We start from the raw sequence: 25,181 nt of genomic DNA, 5'->3' as shown, positions 1-25,181 counted from the left end.
TGCCTTTCCAAAAAAAGTAAACAAGACTTAACAGTGCACATTTAAAAAATATTGTCAGTGCAACTGCACTTTTCTTTGGTAGCCCAGTAACTTGACTAGTTCAAGTGTTTTTGTTCCAAACATGTAAACTTATCACGCATTATCTAACTCTGTCAACATTTTATTTGAGCAGTTTGGTTATCTACTCAGACCCCACAAAAATGTGGAGTGCCTCGCGTCGATCAATGCATCATCATTCACCACGAAAAGACTTTGCTCGCCCAATAATACAAAGTTACGCGAGTTACAAAGGGATAGGACAAAAGGAATGCAATCGGGACGCAAGTAAGTTAGAATGAGCACAAGGCCAATAATACGAGCTGAATCCTGTCATTCTGGTGGTCATGGAACGTGCCTAGGCTACCTCGAATGCGCATGCCCGGGCCCAGGCGCCCCAGGTGAAAAACTACTGTCTAATTAAACTCCCTTAAATACCCACGAGGTGCCTGGAAAAGTCCCGTTCAAGGTTGGGCTATTTTTCCCCATTTGGACCCAGCTTTGTGTTTTTCCCCCGAAAAATAGTGGTAGTGGATATTTCCTGCTGGTGGTATAAAACAGGAGTGATTTTGTGCATTTCGGCACTAGCATCATTCTGCACTCTTCTAACCAGGTTCCCCTCTTCTAGTCAGAGCTTAAATCAGTCTTTCAATCAGTTACCACCTCAGTATATAGAGCAAATTTAAACAGACGCAAATCACATTGAGTAGGTCTGAGGTATGGCATCCCAGCGCAAGTTCACGACTATGGACGCAAATGCTAACCTAGTGTCTCCAGGGAACGGGCACAAGGCGACAAGTCAGTACTGCAGCAACGGTAGCAGTCTCACCAATGGTTCTGAATCTCCTCATCCATCCCGAGATGGTGCATCATCAGCGGGTACAGGCAGGGTGTCAATGGGCTCCCTGGCCCGTGTCATGACCTGCATCTTAGCTGGGGCCATCTTCGGGCTGTCCATGGAAAAAGGACGGGGTGAGCGCAACTCAATAACAAACTCTCTCTCTCCCTCTTTATCTCAAACGTCGTTTCACTAATACATATTGATTTAGCAATATATAACTTCATTGTGCTGTTTAATTGAAACTTTCTTTGTGATTGTAAAAAAATATTAATTTGTTCTTGGGAAAATGCTACAACAGATCATTTCCACATTGTAATTACCGTTAAAACGTTTAATGCACTGCTGCACAGGCGTTTACGTTTTAAACTTTAAAAACCCACAGTTTTTCTTGCCGACATTCGAAATATCGAGCTGTTATACCTCCATTTATTGACACAGCCGACAGGTTACTTAATGTTGTTTTCTATGGGCGAGACGGGTGTTCTAGGGATGGGACGGGTGTTCTAGGGGTGTTCTAGGGATGGGACGGGTGTTCTAGGGATGGGACAGGTGTTCTAGGGGTGTTCTAGGGATGGGACGGGTGTATGTAGCGCCCCTCTGACACTTGTTTCCAATCAATGCGTGATTTGTGTTCAATACATCAACGTACGAAAGTATGGCTATGATGGTCAATTGGATTACTAAAAAGCCATCGCGGTCACGGTTAAACTAGGCCTATCATCCATTCAAACAGAATGAACTGTGAAGATCCAATGTTGTTATAAATTTCTCTTTGGACTGGTTGATTGTCATTGCCAATGTCCTTGCCTACGGTATAATCCATATTTTGACGCATTACCAAGGTGTGCGTTTCATTCATTGTAGTATAAATTTGTAGATTTTACTCACAGGCCAATGGTGAAATAATCCAATGCATTGTGTTCGACAAACAAATTGCTAGAAAAATAAAACCGCCATGAAATGGCAGTCTTTTTGTTGGTTTCAATACACAAAGACTAATCACAAAGTCCCGCATATTATAACCGTGTGTCAATCGTCTTTTGGGGGTTAAATCACATAAGGCTAGTTCTACACTTATTTAATATGAAACGTTCAAAAGTTTTGGCCCGGTTGCATATTGCACATAAAGCCCTTTTGAAGTACGCGATTTATAAATGAGCCCAGTTTTCAATATTCAACTGTTTTAGAGACTGCAGTACAAATTTATCTATAAATTTAAGCATAAGCAAAATAAAAACGATACCGAGGAAATTGTTGTGGGCCGCGCGGAAGAAAATGTCCGGTTGTAATTTTCTTCCGTTTCTATAGTGTAGAACTAAAATGTCCGGTTGTAATTTTCTTCCGTTTCTATAGTGTAGAACTATCGTTTTTGCAGAACTATCGTTTTTGGTTGAACTTGAAAGCAACGCATTTCCCGTATTTGTTTTTGCGCGTTTTAAATGAAACCCAAACGTCGAATAAAACTGATTTTTTTTGCATCCCTATAAGAAGTTATACACACAAAAGGTATAGGCCTAACGTTGTGGTTTCTTGTGTGCACGATTGTTGAATGCCACCTAAAATACAGCTGTCGCGTTTGCATGAAGCGATAGATCAACATTTCCCTTGAACAGTATTATACAAAGTAAGAGATTGTGCCACACTTTGCTTGCATCCCCTATAAGTAATTAAAATTGGGACGTGTTCATTAAAAAAACAGCAATTGCTTTTTCTAGGCTTTTGCTTACATCTTTATACATACATCTGTATCAAGATATAAGCAAAAGCCTAGAAAAACAATTGCTATTTTTTATGAGTACGACCCATCTGTTAAATTTCCTGCGAAACAATGATTCATAGAAATGTATGAAGTATGGAGACACTTTTCCTTCTTGACAATGCCTCAATGAATATCTGACAATGCCAAGCAAGTTAGTCATAGCAAGGAGGGTGTAGTTTCACTTTTGTTTGCCTGTTCGAGGTTGCCCCTTAGAAATCAAGCCCCTTTCCCCATCCACGGAAGGTAGTTTTCCCCCTTGTGCTTTAGTGAGCAAGAATAGCGGGGACTGTCCTCCGGATGTGTATCAGGAATCCACGGTAGGTTACACAGCTTTCTAAGCTGCTGCATTGTTATGTTAAAATTATAGCGAATTCTTTCTCAATCGTGATGGTCATTCACCCGCAATGTTGTGGAAGATCGCTAGCAAATTGTTCGAATGGGTATCAGTGGTTCCCGAAACACTTGGCAGGCGACATCGGATCGGCAATTCGTTACGCATCCGGAACAAAACCTGAATATTGTAACTATCTATAACTTTGATAATTAAGAAATGCAATCTGCTAAGCAGCTGGATCAAGGTAGCCTATAATATTTGTACAGGGGCGAGCTGGCTTTGATTAAATAATGATTTTGTCTTATGAGTTTGATTCTTATTTATAGCTTATAGAGCAAGGATTGCATCCGCACGAATAAGTCGCTTTGCGGAAACACAATTCACTGATTGTGAAATATTGTGCTCTAGGCGACATCGTTAATTTATGGTTGAAGAAGAAATCCGTCATATTGCTTTTGTTTGGTTTGTTGTGGATTGAGATAAAAAATACTTCGACGGTGAGATTCAGCCGGCGGGTATTGGGCACTGACTGTTTCCTACCGTCAGCGAAAATAAAATTGCGTAATCCGTCGTCAGCGTCACTGCGGCCGCAACGTCCTTGCAAAAATAAAATTGCGTAATCCGTCGTCAGCGTCACTGCGGCCGCAACGTCCTTGCAAATCCATTCCATGCAAAAATAAAATTGCGTAATCCGTCGTCAGCGTCACTGCGGCCGCAACGTTCTTGCAAGTCCATTCCATGCAAATGTTCCAGTTAAATTTAATTCTGCGAAGTGCCCCCGTAAGATCTTCTATTATAGCTGCCATTATCTCTGTTTACTTTAACCCATCTCTCGCAAGGCCGCAGAAGTTTTCAAGGTTCAATTTCGACAATCCGCACCCAAGGTCGACCCTCCTACGCCCGGTCGATTCACGAACGGATCGACCGTCTGAGAGCACCCCTTGTAAATGCCCAGGTACCGCATCAGCAGTGAAGCTGCTTATTGCTACCTCCATACTTAAAGGGACACACCGGCTGAATTTGGCTATTTGGGCTACAAAATAGACCATTCCAAGACTGACTTCAAAGTATGCCAGGATTGGAGAAGAGCAGTCCATAAAAAAATCATCAAATTTAGCCGTTTTTGAGCGAAGGCCAAGTCACAATCGGGCTTCCTATAATTATTTCCCTCAACTGTCACTGCAATTAACAATTGTTAAAGACCAGTCTTCACACTTGGTGTATCTCAACATATGCATAAAATAACAAACCTGTGAAAATGTGAGCTTGATTGGTCGTCGGAGTTGCGAGATAACTATGAAAGAAAAAACACCCTTGTCATACGAAGTTGTGTGCTTTCAGATGGTTGATTTTGAGACCTCGAAAACTACGTCACTTCAGAGGGAGCCGTTTCTCACAGTGTATAGGTTTTCTCGGTCAAATTCGGCAAATGAGCAGTCAATTTCATTTTCATGCGTTCAAATTAAAGCTGTTTTGCCTCTCCAGTAAGTTACTGCGTTTCAAATTCAGAATTCGGCCATTCAGTTTCGTTTTGGGTCGAATCACATTCCTCTCTGTTCAATTTAGCGTAGCGTCATTCTTTTTCGTGACACACAGGCCTCAAGAAGCGTCTGCGAGTTTGAATGCTGCTTTGATGAATTGTTATTTTGTTAATTCGAATGACGCAACATTACATTTGACTAATCCCAAAACGAAATCGAATGACCCTTTTGAGTAGCATTCGATTTTGCGCGAAATAGAATAGCTTGGTGGTTAAATTGGCTGCTCATTTTCCGAAATTGACCGAGAAAACCTATATTATACCATCAACCTCTCCCCATTACTCGTTACCAAGTGAGGTTTATGCTGATATTTATTTTGAGTAACTGCCAACCAATAGTTTCCACTGTCTTTAACTATGATCCCCATTTTGCTTAAGTGGTATATTGTACATACAATGTAGCCTCAGTATTGGGTTATAATGAAATAAATGCCAGGAAATGAATAAAGTAGTTGCTTCAAAGCACCGGTAAATTTCAACAAAACATATCCCAATATATATTCGTGTTAATAATTAAACGACACTGGGCACCTTTTTATGGTAATTGTCAAAGACCAGTCTTCTTACTTGGTTACTTGGTGTATCTCAACATATGCATAAAACAACAAACCTGTAATAATTTAAGCTCAATGGGTCGTCGAAGTTGCGAGATATCAATGAAAGAAAGGCACCATTGTCACACGAAGTCACACGAGTTGTCGAAATCAAATTCAAATATTTTAGTCGAAAACTACGTTACTTCAGAGGGAGCCGTTTCTCACAATGTTTTTATATTATCAACAACTCTCCATTGCTTGTTATCAAGTATTTTTTATGCTAACAATTATTTTGAGTAAATGTCCATGTGCCTTTAAAGACCGTGGACACTATTGGTAATTGTCAAAGACTAGGCTTGATAGTTGGTGTATCTCAACATATGCATAAAATAACAAACCTGTGAAAATTTGAGCTCAATCGGTCATCGAACTTGCGAGATAATAATGAAAGAAGAAAACACCCTTGCCACACGAAGTTGTGTGCGTTTAGATGGTTGATTTCGAGACCTCAAGTTCTAAATCTGAGGTCTCGAAATCAAATTCGTGGAAAATTACTTCTTTCTCGAATACTGTGGCACTTCAGAGGGAGCCGTTTTTCACAATGTTTTATACCATCAACTTCTCCCCATTACTCGTCACCAAGAAAGGTTTTATGCTAATAATTATTTTGAGTAATTACCAATAGTGTCCACTGCCTTTAAGAGAAACCGAACATACATTGCACTGCAGCTACAATCTTTGTTGAAATTCACTGTCGTGCTCGCTGAATCCGTAGGAAAAGACTGAGTATATTATACAAACATTGACTTTGAGTGCTATGGTTAAAACTATGACTCCCGAGGTGATCCCCGGAGCGTTCAATTTTCCCTCGGCTTCGTCTCAGGAAAATAGAACGCTCCGGGGATCGCCGAAGGAAAATAGAACGCTCCAGGGATCACCTCGGGAGTCATAGTTTTCACCATTGCACAAGTAAAGGCAGTCAATCTTTGTTTTATAACACCCGAAACATTTTGTATTATAACACCCCTTGCAAGTATTCTGCCTGCTCATTGGTTTAGAGCGCGTCACATGACATGTCTTAGTTTTGCTAGACGACGGCCGCGTGATAGTGCGTCGGTTTGCCATGCGCTAGTCCGAAGACTAGTACACGGCGTGCAGTACCCAGACGTCCGTTCGTTGCGTGTACGAGGATAAAAAATAAATAGTCTGTAACCATTTCGGATTGCACGACACTACATGCAGCACAGTAAAAGTGTTTGCAATCTGTATTCGCGTCGTCCGTGGATTGTAGCATTCAGGTCTGTAACTTAATAATAATTATAGTACAGTATTTAGAAATGTTTGGGGTGTTATAAAACAAACATTGACTGCTTTTACTCGAGCAATGGTTAAAAACTATGACTCCCTCGGTGATCCCGGGAGCGTTCTATTTTCCCGAGGCGAAGCCGAGGGAAAATAGAACGCTACGGGGATCACCGAGGGAGTCATAGTTTTAACCATAGCACTCGAAGCAGTCAATATTTGTATACTACTGAATGCTACCATCCACGGACGACGCGAATACAGATTAACATTGCTGCATGTAGTGTCACATAATCCGAAATGCTTACAGACTATTAATTTATCATCCCCGTATCACGCAACGGACGTCTGGGTACTGCACGCCGTGTGATAGTCTTCGGACTAGCGCACGGCTAACCGATGCACTATCACACGGCAAACCGATGCACCATCACACGGCCGTCGTCTAGTAAAACTACGACACATCATGTGACGCGCTCTAAACCAATGAAAAGGCAGAATATTGGTAAGGGGTGTTATAATAATTTATACCCTTGCCTCGCTTTACTATAAGTTTTCTCGGTCAATTTCGGCAAATGTGCAGCCAATTTAACCACCAGAATATTCTATTTCGCGCGAAATCGAATGCTACTGAAAAGGGTAATTCGATTTCGTTTTATGATTAGTCAAATGTAATGTTGCGTCATTCGATTTAATAAAATAATCATTCAATTTAGCGATTTATCAAAGCAGTATTCAAATTCGCAGACGCTTATTGAGGCGTGTGGTGTGTGTTTCACGAAAAAGAATGACGATACGCTTAGTTGAACAGAGTGCTAAAGGAACTGGCTCGACTCAAACGAAATTGAATGGCCGAATTCTGAATTTGAAACGCAGTAACAACTGCAGAGGTAAAACAGCTTTAAAGCCATTGGACACTTTCGGAACAGAAACAAAATTAAAAATTCACAGATTTACAAATAACTTACAGGGTTTACAGAAGGTAATGGTGAAAGACTGGCGAAACGTGCTGAAACAAGGGTGGACTGGGTTACCCCGTTATTTTCTCCCGAGTCCGACCAATTATTGAGCTTAAATTTTCACAGGTTTGTTGTTTTATAGAAATTGCATGATACATGAAGTGTATGTGGGCCCGGGACAATACTGTTTACCGAAAGTGTCCAATGGATTTAATCCGAACGCAAAAAAAAAAAAATGAAATTGATTGCGAATTTGCTGAATTTGACCGAGAAAACCTATTTAGGCCTACGTTGAATGGCTGCGCCTTAATATTATTTGGACCACGGGGCACCGGCCTCCTGTTTGGACCAACTAAATTATTCTAAAGCGTGGTCGATGCCATAGCCGTCCGCGCATCTCTTTATAGGCCTATACTCTAGATTGAATAAAAGGCTTCGTTTTCCCATTGGTACCATGAGGTACAGATTGAAGCAAAAGGTGAGACAGCCACGTACTTCGGATAACCTGGTTCAAAGAACTTGCACATTTTAAAATTCAATGCACAACAGCCCAATATACATTGGTGTACAATAAAGCCTATAGCAGGATTACTCGCTATAGGGCATTATGCGCAATCTAGATGTGTGTAAAACACATAACCCGCTGGGGATCACCCAAAATAGAGCTACAATGCATTTGAGATGCCCTAATGCTTCTATTATAGAAGTCCGCCGCTAACAACTCAACACCTGCGTTTACACGCACGTGGGTCTCTATGGTCAACACCGTCATTGATTTTATCTCAAGGGTTTTACAACACCCAAAACGCCTGACAGAGGGCGGGGAGACTGCAGCGCAACTCTTTTGGCAAAGTCCAATGTAGCCTTCTTGACGTCGGGAATTGAAACGACCGAGCAGATCGGCACGTGCGCCTCAGCAACACAGTTCATCCCGCGAAATGCTTGGCTGTGGCGCACGTGTATTTGGGTGTTGGGTTGAACACTCTCAGTGTGATTGGCGATTTGTACCGCAGTGTAAGGCCAAGGCCAAGATTATAGTGTGCCGCAGACCTACCATGGTGCTGACACATTGGTTGCAGAACGCTGGTGGAAGATTATGCAAGTTGAATAGAAAGAGCTTTGTGAATTTCGTGGCAGTTCTATATAGTGCCCCCGGCCATACAAAAATACAAGGAAAAATTGATCGGATATTTCTTGTGTTTAATGTAGACTCGTAATAGCAAAGCAGAGCAAATTCCTATAATAATTGGCATACAATAGACTCTTAGATTGCTATAATTTGTTCTGGAGGAGTGAGTTAGTATAGTTACAATCATGTTTCTCTTCTTCAAACGTACGCACACATCATGTACGATTTCATCAAAAAGAAGTCTCTTTTTAAAGGCAGTGGACACTATTGGTATTGTCAAAGACTGGCCTTCACAGTTGGTGTATCTCAACATATACATAAAATATTTGGTATTGTCAAAGACCGGCCTTCACAGTTCGTGTATCTCAACATATACATAAAATAACAAACCTGTGAAAATTTGAGCTCAATCGGTCATCGAACTTGCGAGATATGAATGAAAGAAAAAAACACCCTTGTCACACGAAGGTGTGTGCGTTTAGATGGTTGTTTTCGAGACCTCAAGTTCTAAATCTGAGGTCTCGAAATCAAATTCGTGGAAAATTACTTCTTTCTCGGAAACTATGGCACTTCAGAGGGTGCCGTTTCTCACAATGTTTTATACTATCAACCTCTCCCCATTACTCATCACCAAGAAAGGTTTTATGCTAATTATTATTTTGAGTAATTACCAATAGTGTCCACTGCCTTTAATATGACGAAAAGCGGTTTATGATCAAACGTTTTTTTGTGCACGTTTGGCTGCTTCCTGCTTTAGGCTATAAATGACGGCCATCGAATGATACTTGACTTTCATCCCTGCATTTTTAACTTACTTAATTTACTTTTCACGGCACCAAAATGAGTATAAAACTGTGTATTATTTTGTGTTTTACCCAACATGAAGTATTCGAACCAGAGCTGATTCGTAGGCAGATGGATTTCAGCTGTTTGATTATGCTCAAGATGTTCCTTGCAGCAGTCGCTGTGGTTCTAGTGTCTATGACAGCCTTATCGGTCATACCTTTGACCAGGCAGAGATTCCACATTGCAAGGGATAACTTCATCTGCCGCCTCAGTGCTAAGGGTGTGTCAGCTTCAGCCATAGGCGGAACCCTTCTTGGTGTCGGGATGACTTTTGCTGGCGCAGTAAGTTCAACTGGTTGTTGGGGAATGTATATCATTGTGAATTAGGGCCGCAAGGAGAAGGGAGTTTGGGAATGGATGACGGCGATAACGGGAAACATTGTCTGGAAACTTAACGTGAGATTAGGTTATATAGGGTGATTATATAGAGGAGAAAAGGGATGAGGACGGGCAATGAGGGGTTCAAGGGGAAAACTGGTAAAGTTATCCATGCAATTTCAAATGATGCTTTTAATTAAATTTCCAGTGTCCGGGTGCAGTGCTGGTGCAGATTGGGGCAGGCGTGTGTAATGCATGTAAGTATAGTAAAAACACAACACAAATGAGCTCAAATAAAAAACACAACAAACTTTTTATTTAGGGGTGGATCCACACTCTCATTTGGTAGGGACAAGGGGAGGGTTTTATGGAAGTGGAAGGGGGGTGGGTGGGTTTGAGTAGGGGATAACTTTGAGGTTGTTCACTGTCTTCATACAACTAAGTTGCAATCACACTGCAGATTATCACACAGTTCCTCACTTGATAAAAGGTGACATTATCTTCAGTTTAGTCCTTATTAATTGGCATAGAAACAGTCAATACACAACATAACAAACGTTAACCTGTGGTGCACCCATACACAAAACATGACTATAATAATTATTGGCAAAAGTTAATTTTCTGGTTGAGAGCCCAGAGGAGATTAAGTTTTGTTATTATTTTTTGTTTGGGGTGTGGCAAAGTGCAATGACTTTTAGAATTGGCACAACAAAATACCTTCATGGTAGAAGTTGGCGCAGAACCATGTTTTTCAGGGGTTGGGTTGGGAAATGGGTGTTATGGGTGGATTACTAAGTTTTCTCCAATACCAAAGGCCTTGATACAGGTTATATTTGCCTGCTAATCTAACAACCAATAGTGAGATAAACTCCATATTTTAAAGGATTTGGGTACTTTTTCAAAATGTCCATAGATTTACATTCAACTTACAGGGTTTGAAGATAATGATAGTGGAAAGCTTCCCTTCAAATATTACTTACTGAGGTGCTGTAGTTTTTGAGAAACGAGTAAAACAATGTCATGAAAATACGTTTGTAAATGATTAAAATAATTTTCGTCTCATGAGACGACAAATTATTTTCAAGACATTATTTTACTCATTTCCCCAAAACTACAGCACCTCAGCACGTAATATTTTCAGGGAAGCTTTCTATTATCAATATCTTCAAACTGTGTAAGTTTAGTGTAAATCTGTGGACATTGTGTTTTTTGTCCTACAAAAGTTACATAGATCCTTTAAGACAACCTGTTCCTTATCTGACATAAATTGAGCATTGCTAGATTCCACTTGAACGATTTGGAATCTAACAATGCCCAAAGCATTAATATGAAATACAAAAACATTTGTGGAACATTTTTGTCTTTCCTGACACCTAAACTAAAGGCTGATTTGTTGTGTATAATTGTTAATTAAACATCAATGTTTGTAACAGTGGCTTTGTTGTGCCTTTGAATTATTCAAACTAGATTTTAGACCCTGAACCAAACTTGTGTAATCCTGCTGGCCCTGACCCTTAGCTAACATCTGTTACTATGCCACCAATGCATGTTGGAATATTAGACAGATTGTCTATGCAAACAAGAGAAGAAAACCAGTTTTAGGCCCGGTTTGATGAAAATGGAGCAGGAGTGGACTGGGAGTTGGTAGTTACCCCCTTCATATGCTGGTTTGGAAAAATTGGGGGGAGTTGTCAGTATTTTAGTTTGTTTAGGATGAGTTTGTTTAGGTTGCAGTACTTGATGTACTAGAATTAAATATAGGTTTTCTCGGTCAATTTCGGCAAATGAGCAGCCAATTTAACCACCAAGCTATTCTATTTCGCGCGAAATCGAAAGCTACTAAAAAGGGTCATTCGATTTCGTTTTATGATTAGTCAAATGTAATGTTGCGTCGTTCGATTTAACAAAATAATCATTCAATTTAACAATTCATCAAAGCAGCATTCAAATTCGCAGACGCTTCTTGAGTGCTATAAAGGAATTTGACTCGACTCAAAACGAAATTGAATGGCTGAATTCTGAATTTGAAACGCAGTAACAACTGGAAAGGCAAAACAGCTTTAATTCAAACGCGTAAAAATGAAATTGACTGCTCATTTGGCGAATTTGACCGAGAAAACCTATATTATACAGGTGAATTGGCATTCAAAACTTCAACGTTCCCTTATCATGCACAGGCTATATGTTTATTTGTTGTTCAAAGGGTTCATCAGTCAATTGCTTGTACTTTGAGAAATTGCTGAATAAACAATAATAACTGTAGCTTTCAAGCAGTGTGTGGCACCTTGGCATTAAAAGTCTAAAATTGTCACTAATGCAGATTTGTTTCACTAATATGTGACTGGAATAAATTGGTTTGTTGTTAAATAGCTTAATGTATACAAATTGTTGAGGCAATCAGCCTCTTTTATTACTAAACAAACAAAACAGCATACACCAAAAGTAGGGTTACCATAGAAACAAATGACCCACAAGAAATCTTTATTAGCAAAGTTAATATTGAGGTCATGTTGTAGGGGCCTAGGTATGTCCCATTGCACAAGAGCCCATTGAACTCAGAATACCCACAATAATTTGTATGTTGCGAAGCTATCAGACCTGATTGCAACTATACATGGTTATCAAAATTGGTTTGTTGTCCTTCATTATGCTGTGCCTAACCAGAGCGTGAATGGATCAAGTTGATGGTCTGTCATTGAACTGTGCCAATAATAGGCCACTCTCCACGCATCATGCTCCTAAGGAATCTACCTCAAATAATTCAGTCAGTGCGTTGAGTCAAGGTCTCTGGTATATTGTCTGAGGTTAGGATTTGGGGTGGGTTTGAAAAAGAAAGACTTTATTTATCCAAAATGTGGACCAAAAGTCCTCATAGTCCAAGTCCAGTAAGGAAGGTTTAGCCTGAGATGGATACATGTAGCACTAGTTGAAAAGTAAACATAGGACTAATAATATCAACAAATAAAATGTCAGCTGAACGTGGACCTGGGGTGGATTTCACAAAGGTAGTCCTAACTTAGGACTAGTCCTAGGCATTGCTAAGAGATAGGACTGTTCCTAAGTTAGGACCAGTAACTCATCCTAACTTAGGACTGGTCCTATCTCTTAGCATTACCTAGGACTAGTCCTAATAGGACTACCTTTGTGAAATCCACCCCAGTCAAGTTTGCCCCTTAACATTCAGTTCTAGCCTTGAAACTAATTGGCATTGCATATAGGCATACCCCTTCCCATCAGTGCAGAGAAGGGGAGGGGGGGGGGGGTCGCACAATCCACACAATCTGAAAAGAAACATAACATATACATTTTTTACTACATCAGTGACCTTTGAAAAAATTGGCCCCTATATTTTCAAAAGGTTTTGTCAAATTACCCTCTCCTTGAACTAAAAATGAGGGTGCATTGTTCATTGTAAATTAACAACAATTTTTGAGCCATTGCAGTTTTAAAGATTTGGTTTTTGGTTGCACAAATTCTTCATTTTGTACAACAACATCAGCGACACAGATTATCAAAGTAGCACAGCATAAAAAAGGGGAGTTTTAGATTTGCCAACACCCAATCCCATTGGATTATATTCATGACATGCAGTACTAAAAACAGAAATAGACAAAAAGAAAATCGGTTTTACAATGAAAAACTACATTTCCCCCTTTCAAATTGTTCATGTTAATAAATCTTATGCAGTCATGCCCAACTTTACAAAGCCCCAAGTGGTGAATATGATAGGGTTTGAGGTTTGTAATTGGTTGTCTGGCCTTGACTGATGAATGAGCTAGAGTATAAAAGCTTATTGAACTTGAATGCCCAGGGCGTCAAGTCATAAATTACCATTGGGGTGCTAGGGGCATTTTCAAGACAATGAGTAGATAAACACAACCCTGAAAAGCAAGAACCAAAACCAACTGTTCAAAGCCAACTATAACACTCTATTTTGACTGCATTATTTTCTTCTGGTTAAGTGTTTAGTACTTAGTGCTGTCATTCTAAATTCAGCTGTAAAGGGTTTTGTGCACTTTTTGGTTACCACCCCAAACATCAATTGTAAAAAGAACTGCTAATATTGGTAACCGTGGAGTCAAATTGTGACCCATAAAAAGAACACAAGCAAAGTATTCATTGTATACTCCCATTATAGAAGCAGCAATTTGAAAGCTGTCCCCAAACACAGCCTTTTGCACCCATACAAATGACTCACTTTAATATACAATTCTTATGATTATTATTTTGCAGTTTACACCTTGGTTGGTAGCATAATAGGAGCAATGCTCTACGGAGTGACAGAGAGAACAGTGTCAAGATGGACACGGCCAAATAATCCTTCACAGAAAGTCCGGTAATAACACCTTTTTTTTGTAACAGATCACATAATCACTCTTTGAAGTAAATTATATGAGATCAGTAATTATGGAGATAAAGAAATCAAAATAAGTAGATTCAATCTTAAACCTCACTGGCAATAAATTTCTTACCAGTAGCCTACCAAGCCTCTGGGAAATATTTGTGTCTGAAAGATTTTGGTAAAGTTGAGAAGATTGCTTTTGTCTTAAAAAATATCCACACCAATCACAACTGCTGTATTTCAAGTTGAAATGTTTCTCTGGAGGATTGATACTGTGGTAATAATATCATCGGTGTGAGGTTTCAGATTAAAACTAAACCTAATCCAGACCTGTTATTTTTGATCTAATAATGTTCATTGTCTTTAACTTTTCTATTTGTAGCATTAACTCTATCTCACAAAAAGAATGCAACTGAAGCAAATATCTCAAAGTTCAAGTTACCCATGTTTCTAAATATCAACATTGACTTACCATATGATTATGAAATTAACCGCCTGTGAACCCATTGACTTTTCAGCTTCACTAATTTAATTTATTTTCCACTTGTAATTTAATTGTCCCTTTTTGTCTTATATGTTCTTCCGTATTACAATAGTGTTGAAGTTTATCAAGTGAATAAAAGGTCATCATGAACTGTGTGATGTTAATAATAGCTCACCACCAATATGTAAAAACATTTTGTCTTTGAATTAAAGATTTAGAAATCGGGAACAAGAGGCAAAAATAATTTTAATATGAACATATTTTGTATCCAGACAGAAAGGTCTGTTTGGTGAAACAAGGAATAAACCACTTCCTTTAGAATATAGAGAAGATTGGACTTACTCTGAAAAAGAAAAGAAAAGAAAAGAAAAGGTAATGACGAGATGTTCTTTCAAACAAAAAACTTGATGGAAAATTTGTGCAGCACTTTGTAGAAATAATATCTCTTCTTGGCATGTTACCAAGTACAAATGAACCTGATCTTAAACTGCACATGTTGTGTAAGTCTTCAATGGGATTTTGTGCATGGTTAAGCTTATTTCGATTGCAACAATATCCTCACTTTCAGAGGGAACTTTTTCTTAAAGGATGGTACTAGCTAGTATGAACTTTACAACAAGTCAGCATTCAGGTTGAAATGAATGATAATACTACAACTAAGTACTTTGTCTTTGAGCCATCAAACATGCATTATGTTTGTAGCGTTTTCTTTTCATATGGCTTGGCCAGTGTGCTTATACATTGAAGAGGGACATTCTAACTGCAACACACTTCACAAACGCGTAGAAACATATGTCCTTAGTTTCACACGATTTAACAGCAAGGATACAAGCAAAATGTCAAGGTATGATGACTTGAATAGTAAGGACTTTAGCCGATGGTTTTTATTAATACTCTTGCTTTGACTCTTCACAAACTGATTGGAATTGCTTTCTTTGTCGGTCATACACAAATGCCAGTTCAAATGGCAAGGGCAGGTCATGGTGTTATTGTGCAACCATTTTCTTTTATTTATTAATTAGTTTGTTTATTTATATTTTGATGTATTTTAAGTGAACATTTTTATTTGGTTTTTGTCCATGATGGTTCAGTATCATGTTATTTTTTTTTCACATAGAAATAATAAAATGCATTTAAAAAAATACTTAAGTTCCAACACATGTTAAAAACACATAAAAAACAACACATACACAACAACTGAAGAAAACCATGTCATCCATGTTCACCAAGATTCATGTATGTGTACTGTGACAAGACTACTTTTGATATGCGTTTAATTAATTGGTTATAATACTATGTTTTTTTTGTTTACTCAGATAATTATTTTTATTGTGATTTTCTATTTAATTGAGAAAAAAATATCGCCACAGTTAACTATGGAAAAATAATCTAAATTCTTAAGAAAATTAAGGAATGATTGAATTATGGGGCTTGGTTTTTATTCTGGTACAAGTGATTTACCAGTCCCTATTCATCAAATCGTCCATGCATAACTATTTGAACTGACTCAATTTTGAAATCAATTAATTTGCAAAAGTGAAGGGCCCATGGAATCTATGGCACAACAATCACTAGTATTGGTTGTGTTAAGGGTTGAAAACTATTTCGGTAAAATGCACAGCATGACAAGAAAGAGCCATAAATTATGTGGATTTTGTTTTAAATATATGAATGGTATATTTAATACAAGATAACAAACGAACAGGGAGCACTGGCTAAACAAAAAGAAATTCATACTTAGGGTTAGGAGGGTTACAAGGCATACAGTCATGTAGAATTAAGAAAGTTTCACAGTGTTTCCCTTTAAAGACAAGAATCATTTTAATATACAAAACAAACCAAACATTTAAAACAGACAACAGTTCACAGTCCTGTAGATACAAGTTCCTAATTCTACATCCATGGCACTTTTTCCCTTTTCAGCCAATTTATCTTTGTTTCCATGTTAGTTTAATGGTTTCCCAAGACTAGACCTCATAATTCATTAAGGTACCACAAATGGGTCACTGTCAGTCACCCATATCAGAATCAAGTGCAATATTTCACAGTGTCACCACAGTTCATGTAAAAACTGCTCAGAATTTTAAAATGGTAATCTTTAAAACATTCAGACTTTACCATTTTGTCATAACAGGCACTCAATACATGCAGAATAAGTTTCTTTAAATTTTGATTGTGAGTAACGCAAATAACATGAACCATAAGTACGGCACCATGGCATGTTGGGTGCAAGCTTCAAGTTTAGGGAACTTAATTAAGTTTTGGGCATATTGGGTTGATCATTGTGTGTGTTCATGATTCACACCCCAAACCAGTACCCAACAAAATAATCACGTTTAACACCTATTATATTTGAAGTAAGTTTTGGTCTTTCCTGATTCATTAAGTGGAGTATCTTTCTCTTCATGAACCTTCAAATACCACAAGTTGAAGGTATCTATGTCCTTCATATTTGATTCTTATCCTTTACTGCAGAATTGATGAGGTCATTGGACTCTCCTTCTGGATGGTTGCTCTCCCTCTTGGTGTCGTCATGGCATTAATTGTGTATCTCCTTGAAGTGATGGTACCCTGGAAAAATGAACTTTCTGCACCTAATAACAATGATGCTTCACTGGTAGCCTTACGATCATGGTTGCCATCAATCTCTGGTGAGAGCCAACATCTCTTCATTATGCAAAACAAATCATTTGGTTATGGTGTAATGTTTTAACAAATTCATTTTGCATTTTGGAGTCTAATTGATAAGACTGTGCATGCCACTGATAATGTAAAGGTTGTACTTCATACGCAGCTACAATGTATACAAAAAACATTAAGAATTGACAACATAAGTACCTCATGAAATTTACCTAAAGTACAAAACAAATTGTTAGAATTTACCTTTTCCAAAACCCAGTTTTCTTAGCCCTATAATCACTAAGAGCAGCTTGATTGTAAGGTATTCCAACCTTAACACAACATAAAGGCTTTTCAATTCAAATCTGAAAATGCTAAGAAATGGCGACAAACAACTGCTTTGTTGTATTAAATTGTCTGCATGCAGGTTTAAAATATGCATTGGTAAAATCAGTGATGAAGTTATGAAGGGGTCAGCAACCTTAGGTAATTTATGAAATAGAGATAAGGACATTTGAATACTTACAAAGCCTCACCACATGTGAAGAGCAGCAACAGCGTGCCCAGGTTATGTTAATAGTACTACTTTAAAAAATGAACATAAAATAAAAACTCAAATTTAACAAAGGCATTTATGTACATATTGGTTTATCTAGGGGCTCTTATTGGCAGCATGCAAATCCCTATTGTCCTAGCAATGGGACAGACTATGGGAGGGAGTGGAAGCTACTGCACTATGGCCGCTCAGTTCTTCCCGTCAGAAACCCTTGCCAGAATCTCTCCATATCTTCTGCGTACTAAGTATGGGTTCAACAACTGGTGGTCGGTAAGGAGTCTCAAAGACAAATCTGTTTGTTTTTTTACCACAAAATAATGCTGTTTGTCATCCATGGCTATGGCTAGATTGGGCTCCAGCTCATACTGTATCAGTGTCATTGAAGCCAGTAGCCATTCATCTGTTTGATTTAACATTTTCCCCTTTTGCCAAAAGTATCATATATATATGATAATTACATGTGGACTGTGTATATGTAGTTCACATGCACACAAGATAACAAACTCTCTAGAACTATGCAACATCTTGCATAGCAATTGATCCTTTTTATTTTGAGTGTGGACATAGTTACTGTATCAAGCCACCACACTGAAACTGGCTGCAAGTTTACCAAAAGTCCCATAGGAAGTGCATGGATAAAGTTTTCTTTGCGGAGGATTTATATAAGGACACACAAAAGTTCTGGCTTACTTTTCAAGATCTGAGCTATATTCAAAGGCTTTTTAAACACTTCATTAACACTAACAACCATGCTGTAATCAAATCATATCTAATATTCTATGAATAACATTTCACTACGATTTAGGTTTTTAAGCTGTAGCTTATTCATTCAGGAAACGTTTTATTACAAGCGGTTGAAACATTATAAATATTTGTGTAACCCCTTCATGACAGATTGCATATGGATGTGCTGCCATTATTGGAGCCATATTCTCTGCTTCAATGTCTGGGTCACTTGGCACCACACTGGGGGTGCCTGCTCACCATGCCTTTGTGGGGGGCATTGTCATGGTCTATGGGTCTCGCCTAGCCGGAGGGTGCACAAGGTTAGTTTTTCTTTGGCTTTTTCTCCCCTTTCCATTGCATTAAAGGATTTACTCACCTTTTACTGCTTGTTATGCTAGATTGATCAAAAATTAGATGTTTTGGCCCGCTGAACCGTAATGTCCCACACTGGATAGATTTCAGACCATGTGTCAAAAAGTCTCAGAAGCACATGTTTGTGAAACCCTTTACTGTGGGAGTAATTGGCACAGGTCACTCAGCAAGTCAACTAACAATGTATGCATAGAGTTTGAGTCTGGGTTTATATATAAGTGTGCACTTGGAAAAATGCAACCATTGCAGAAATTGACTTAACTGAAATGACAAATTTGTTCAATAGCATCTTTAAGCTAATAAGTTTAACAAGTTTTGACAGGAAAAAAAAAAGTAAATGTAAACGAGCAAAATACATTTTCAAAAAAGGTTGAACTTCTTGTTTTGCCTTGTGATCAGAATTCCATACAAAATACAATGTCGTGCGCATTGTTGGTGATCACTTACTGTAGGCAGTTTAGAAAGTTTTTATTTTTGTGTGGCTGGCTCCGAAATTTTTTGTACATGGCTGCATGGATCATAGTAGGATTGTAACATTAAGAATCTGTGTTGTTTTCTTGCAGTGGTCATGGGATGTCTGGTATGGGCACACTTTGCCTCTTCTCCTTTGTAGCTGTTCCAGCTATGTTTATTGGTGGCATTGGAACACTAGCCATGATGAAACTTACTGGACTGGTGAATTAAACACAATGAATCCATCGAAATAACAACCAATCCAAAGTACAAGATGCAAAACCTCCAATCAAAACCATATATATTTTTTCTGCTTGTCTTGTATATCAAATTTTGTTTATCCACATGATTTTTTAGTTCAATTTTATTTGCCCTTGTTTAGCAGTTTTATTGATTAATTAATTAATTGATTTTTGAGCAATATATACATGTACACAGAATATAAAATGACATAATCCACTTACACTATGCAAATTCCTTCAAAATTACAGCATAAACACTCTGATCAAGAGTAGGATTTAGAATTATTCAACAACTGACAAATTGACAGCTTCTGAGTCAGAGAGACTAACTTTGTTGAGATAAGTATCAATAATAAAGGTGTAACCAAAGCTTGTTTCCAGGGGTGATCGATGTCACCACACCCCTGGTTCATTAGAAGGAGCCACATTCTAGCACATTTAAGCTCAAGTATGGAAACCAGCTAAATGGTATAAAGACCCCTCTCAAACCTTCTTTGACCTTGTGGTATATCTAGCTGTAAACAGTTTAAGATCATGATGTAAAAATATTAATTATTTAAAATGGATCCACCTAAAATACTTACAAAATGACACGTAGGATACTAAGAGTCCTGCAAGCGCCATACAAGAGCTCAAATGTTTTCAACAAGCATTCAGCAAAGTAGTCAACCCTTGGTGATCAGCGTTGTTTTTCAGTACATCTCGACCAGGGGTTTATAGAGACGAGAGGAAACAATGCACTGCGCTGCCCGAGGTGATGAGGCTGGGTTTTACCATCTTCTGCTTTCAAAAATCAATGTCAAATAAATGTAACTAAATCAAGTAGTCTGGCCTCCATTTTGGTACTATGAAAAAAACATTGAAAGTACAGGGGAAAGACAATTCTTGGCTTCAACACGACACAGGTGAATAGCAAAGAAACAGGTGACTACTTCATGGAGCTACTATAATATGTTGTCCATGTGTAAAGAACCGCAGATCCATAAGCTAACTTCAGTACTAATCTATAATATACATGTCAACAAACGAGCCATAATTTTATAAAGACCTGTACACAATGTATAAACTTTCTGAGAACAAAACAAACTTGCTTAGCAGCAATACATGTACAGGTTATGTGAGCCAAACTTTCCTTTGTGCAACACAAACAGGCAGTGAAAATAAATTACAGGTTATACTTAAGTCAATTCATTTGTCAAAACTACCCAAGTTTAATGTAAAATTTACTTTAATATGTAATTTTCAAGCTGTAACTTTTGTTAAGAATGTTTTGAAAGATTGTTGAAATTCAGTTTTGATCTCAGGAGGGTCTTTTTGAAAGGCAGTTTAATGATTTTGGACAATTCTAAGTGGAAGTCATTCCGGTGCGGTGCACTAAATTCAAAATTATTATGACTTGGAGTGAAATAAGTGATCAGGGACCAATTTTTTTATGATTACAGAATACTATTTTTGGTATAAATTTAATATTTGCCCAGCTGGCTGGAATTTCTAAAAAAGGATATTAAGGTACAAAAAGGAAAGAAAAGTATTGAGTTAAGTAGAATAACACAATCATGAGTAGCAAGTAGTACTGTTTAGGTATGCAGATTTATTTGTAATAAAAAAATACAGTACAACGGAACCTGTTAACAAACCTACACATTAAATTGTGATGAGTAGTATCTGTAAAATACTGCCAAAATAGATCGTATGAATCACATGGTGGGGTGGGGAGGGGTGGATTGGTTATAAAAACACTGCATCACATTCCAAGCTTCTACCCCTCACAAAACACATTGAAACTAGTCTATGACAATTTACTATATTTAAATACTAGGCTGGTGCTTTTACTTTTGCTTTACAAATGTTTAATGTTTTATGCCTAGCAACTTATTAGGTTTATTGTTTTTGGCTGCCAAGATGTCTTGAACTAAAGGGCACTGTGGTTGTGATCATAGGAAGTCTTTGGCCAGACATTAACCTCTGAACTCTCACCCAGTTACTGCATACACACACTGTGATAATAATGACAGCGCCCTTTAAAGCTGGGTAACTGGGTGAAAGGGCCTCTATTGGTAATTACTCAAAATAATTGTTCGCATAAAAACTTACTTGGTAACAAGCAATGGAGAGCTGTTGATAGTATAAAACATTGTGAGAAACGGCTCCCTCTGAAGTAACTTAGTTTACGAGAAAGAAGAAATTTCCACTAAAATATTTGAATTTGATTTTGAGACCTCAGAATTAGATTTTTAGGTCCCGAAATCAAGCATCTGACAGCACACAACTTCATGTGACAAGGGTATTTTATATAGAAGAGTTTGCGGTAACACCATGTAATAACAATCTCTAAATGAGTTGCGGTGGTTCTGAAAAAAAGGGTATTTTAGTCTAATATCTCACAACTTTGACAACCAACTGAGTTCAAATGTTCACAGGTTTGTTATTTTATGCATATGTTGAGATACAGCAATTAACTGAGAAGACTGGTCTTGACAATTACCAATGCCTTGACTGAGAAGACTGGTCCTGACAATTACCAATGCCTTGACTGAGAAGACTGGTCTTTGACAATTACCAATGCCTGTCCAGTGCATTTAAGTCATTGTTGTTTATTTTCCTCACTTGTTTGACACAATATTTTTCTTCCATTTACATTGGAACAAGATAAATGCAGAATGGATTATGTTCATTTGTTATCAATAATTGACAGTTAAAAAAACAGATAATTTTACAGGTTAAAACTATCAAGTTTGTAAATTTTAATGTAACTTATAAATTATATAACTTAAAAAATACCCACAGATTACCATAGATGCTGCAAAATCTGCAGAGCAGATTACACATTTGAATTAGTTTGTCAGTATATCATGTATCCTGGTTCAGATTAGACTACGTTCACGATGAGACTTCATGAAGAATGGATTTGTAGATCATTTATTACTAAGAATTGATAGGAATGTACTTAACCAACTTCAAAAACTTCAATTCTTAGCTGTAAAAGCATGTAGTTTTGTATGATAAACGTATTAAAAAATTAACAATTTAGTTACTCAGTTATTATAATGTATTTATTCTGTATAGGGTAACAAAACTAATAGCATTACATTGGACTGTTATTTTCTTCCCGAACTATTCTGAAGTGAAATTGTATTCAGACTTTACAAGTTTATATTCATAGGTAGGAATGGGTTACTACATATCAATGTGTATCTAGTAGAATGAAGTAATGAAAGGAAATCTGGCAAAATGGTTGTGAGCAGAAATGTGCAAAGTTAAGTGTAAAGTTTGAGGTTTTTTATCCTGCCATTCACAAGTCATCACAGAAAATTTGAATTTTGCATGGAATAGAAAAAAACAGTCTTTGGAGGAATTCCAGCAAATAAACAAATATAATTTTTCATTTCTTTTCTTCTGATAAGCCATTTCATTGTAATTGATATTCTGCTAGGGCTGTTGTACTTTGTTTGCCAAGCAGAAAGCTCCAAAACCTTGAGTCATTTTGTCCGTGATCGTACAATATTTTTAAATTTCCAATTATTGTCTCACAATTATTACGTTGTCAACTGATGTGTAATAATAATCCATCAGACAAAGAACACAAACATGTGAGGGACTTTTTGGCTGTGGGATTATGTGTCTTTGCTGATTTAGAAACAATAAAATGAAAGATAATAATGACAGTAATGATTTCAAATCAGGGCAAGACGTGGATATGCTTGAGCCAAAATGGTACTTCAAAAGTCTCAGCTAAGAAAAATAAGCAGGGAACCAGTGACAAACAGTACACATGAAACTACAACCCCATTAATATCTCTTTGCCCCCCCCCCCCCCGCCCCCCCTGCCCCCCCCCCCCACCACAGCCTCAGTGAGCCCCGTCAATGTTGGCTTTTATTGCGCGATCTGCGCTCCCATCAGAATTGAGCGCGGGGAGAGGGAGAGAATGTTTTAAGTCATGTCAGGAATGGTCAGGATTGTAGTTTGTGGTCGATAACCATTTGTTTGATAAGCAAAACGTTTTGGGATGTACATGAGACAAATTGGGTTACACACCCTGTGTATGCATCAATTCATAAACCATCTTTTTTAGGGAGCAACATTATTTTCTCAATTTGTTTTCTCTTCTCCTTGTGTGTTTTGAATTAGTGTAGTTAAGATCAAAATCATTATAGAAGTTTGTAGAATGTTTGCTGTTAGCTTGCTAGTTTGAAGTACCTGCAACACTGTACTCTTTTTACATGTATTTGTATATATTTGAATAACTTTATATATAATAGCACCATGTTATTACCGATTTTTATGAAGTTTCATTAACAAGTTTACCAATCTAACATTTTAACAGAATGTCATATTTAATTAAGATATACATGTGTGGAACTAAAATGTTGGTATATATATAGATTTGAGATTTGTTACACGCTATATTGTATTCAATTGTATGTAATTTGGACTTAATAAACTGTTTTGTTTGCTAGTTTGACTATGTGATGTATAATCTCACTGATTAAATGATATTTCATTCCCAGATATTAATTGTATTGTATTCCTATTGTATTTTTTTCTGAAACAGGAACAAACCCCATAACAAATAACTGGGGGAGAGGGTGGTAGTTAATAAAGACGATTGCCTTGTTTTGATGTAGAGTTTTTCTTAATATCATAATGAAAAAAATTATGATATTTATTTGACATACATGTACTTAAAAAAAACACCATGAGAATATTGCATAAGGCGAAATACACTTTAAAAAAAACACCATGAGAATATTGCATAAGGCGAAATACAGTGCTGTAGCCAAGTACTAGGTATCATGTACTGTTGAGTAGTACTCAGTATGAGTAATTGTTAAAGATCACAACAGATACAGCAGCTTAACAAAACAAAACGATATCAAAATGAAAGGTGGGCACTAAACATCATATTTCAGTAAGCAAAACGTGGACCCTAAAATATTTGTAAACCGAATCTCTACTTTTTAAAAAGAGAGTTGGTTTGTGCAAGTTTCATTTTTTAAATGCTTCACAAAACTGACAACAAAAAGTAAACATGTATTTTATGAAACAGGAAGACACAGCTTCGATTTGGGGATCAACAAGTTTGTATAGTTAGTGGGTTTTACATTCAGAAGACATTCATAAATAAAAGCATTAATATCAATTCTAGTCAATATACCGGTAATTAATATCATCCGAAAACGAATGTTTTATCTGATATGTGCATATTTGGCACCCCCAGTCATGTCTATCCTACTTATTTAAAACTAAAAGGCCCAAACAAATCCAAACCACAAAAGCTTCACATTTGAATGTATGTTACGCATCGGATATAAACACTGTCAGCCTTGAAACAATTGGAGGCAAGGAAATCCTACTTTGGTAACCCAGGCTGACCTAGGCTGACCTAAATCACTAACTGGTACAAGAGCTCTAAGGGCAACCAGGGAAGCAATGAGGTCAAGGGAATGAGATCATTCAAACAAAATCTGGCACAATTGTTTGTCCAGAGTTGATCCTGCCAGACACTACAGGATCCACATTTTGTCCAGCATGAATTTATATTAATGTAGAGTGAGTCTTAAATAGCTTTAACAGACACTGGACACTATTATAAGTTATCACACAAGCGCGAGTGGAATACGGAAAAATATAGCGCTTCTGCGTCCCATATCCAACGAGGCCGAAGCATAGATATAGAATAGGATAACTAGATTGGCCGCGCCTACATACGCAGGTTGTGGCATGGGGCCGCCATTGCCTATCTCCCGTGTACATTTTCTGTGCGTTGCCGTCAGCACGTGACTTGT

At 37.7% G+C, this 25,181-nt stretch overlaps 1 protein-coding gene across 1 annotated transcript; it reads left to right on the top strand.

The window, feature by feature from the left end:
* The first annotated feature begins 583 nt into the window (after positions 1 to 583).
* LOC139944751 (thiosulfate transporter TsuA-like) lies at positions 584 to 23,193 on the top strand. The gene is made up of 8 exons (XM_071941829.1): positions 584 to 1,008; positions 9,323 to 9,564; positions 9,809 to 9,857; positions 13,834 to 13,936; positions 16,902 to 17,077; positions 17,702 to 17,871; positions 18,496 to 18,647; positions 19,263 to 23,193. Exons 1-8 carry the CDS (start codon positions 756 to 758, stop codon positions 19,381 to 19,383), a joined length of 1,266 nt encoding a protein of 421 aa, XP_071797930.1. The 5' UTR covers positions 584 to 755; the 3' UTR covers positions 19,384 to 23,193.
* The last annotated feature ends 1,988 nt before the right edge of the window (positions 23,194 to 25,181 follow it).

This window comes from Asterias amurensis, chromosome 1, assembly GCF_032118995.1.
Source record: "Asterias amurensis chromosome 1, ASM3211899v1".
Classification (NCBI taxonomy): domain Eukaryota; kingdom Metazoa; phylum Echinodermata; class Asteroidea; order Forcipulatida; family Asteriidae; genus Asterias; species Asterias amurensis.
Note: the sequence above shows the minus strand (reverse complement) of the source record. Positions and strands in the feature narration are given on the sequence as shown.

Coding starts and splice junctions, on each gene's coding strand:
- LOC139944751 (XM_071941829.1), top strand. CDS start 756: ATGGCATCCCAGCGCAAGTTCACGACTATGGACGCAAATGCTAACCTA. Junction 9,565..9,808: donor GGATGACTTTTGCTGGCGCA/GTAAGTTCAACT, acceptor TTAAATTTCCAG/TGTCCGGGTGCAGTGCTGGT. Junction 18,648..19,262: donor CTAGCCGGAGGGTGCACAAG/GTTAGTTTTTCT, acceptor GTTTTCTTGCAG/TGGTCATGGGATGTCTGGTA.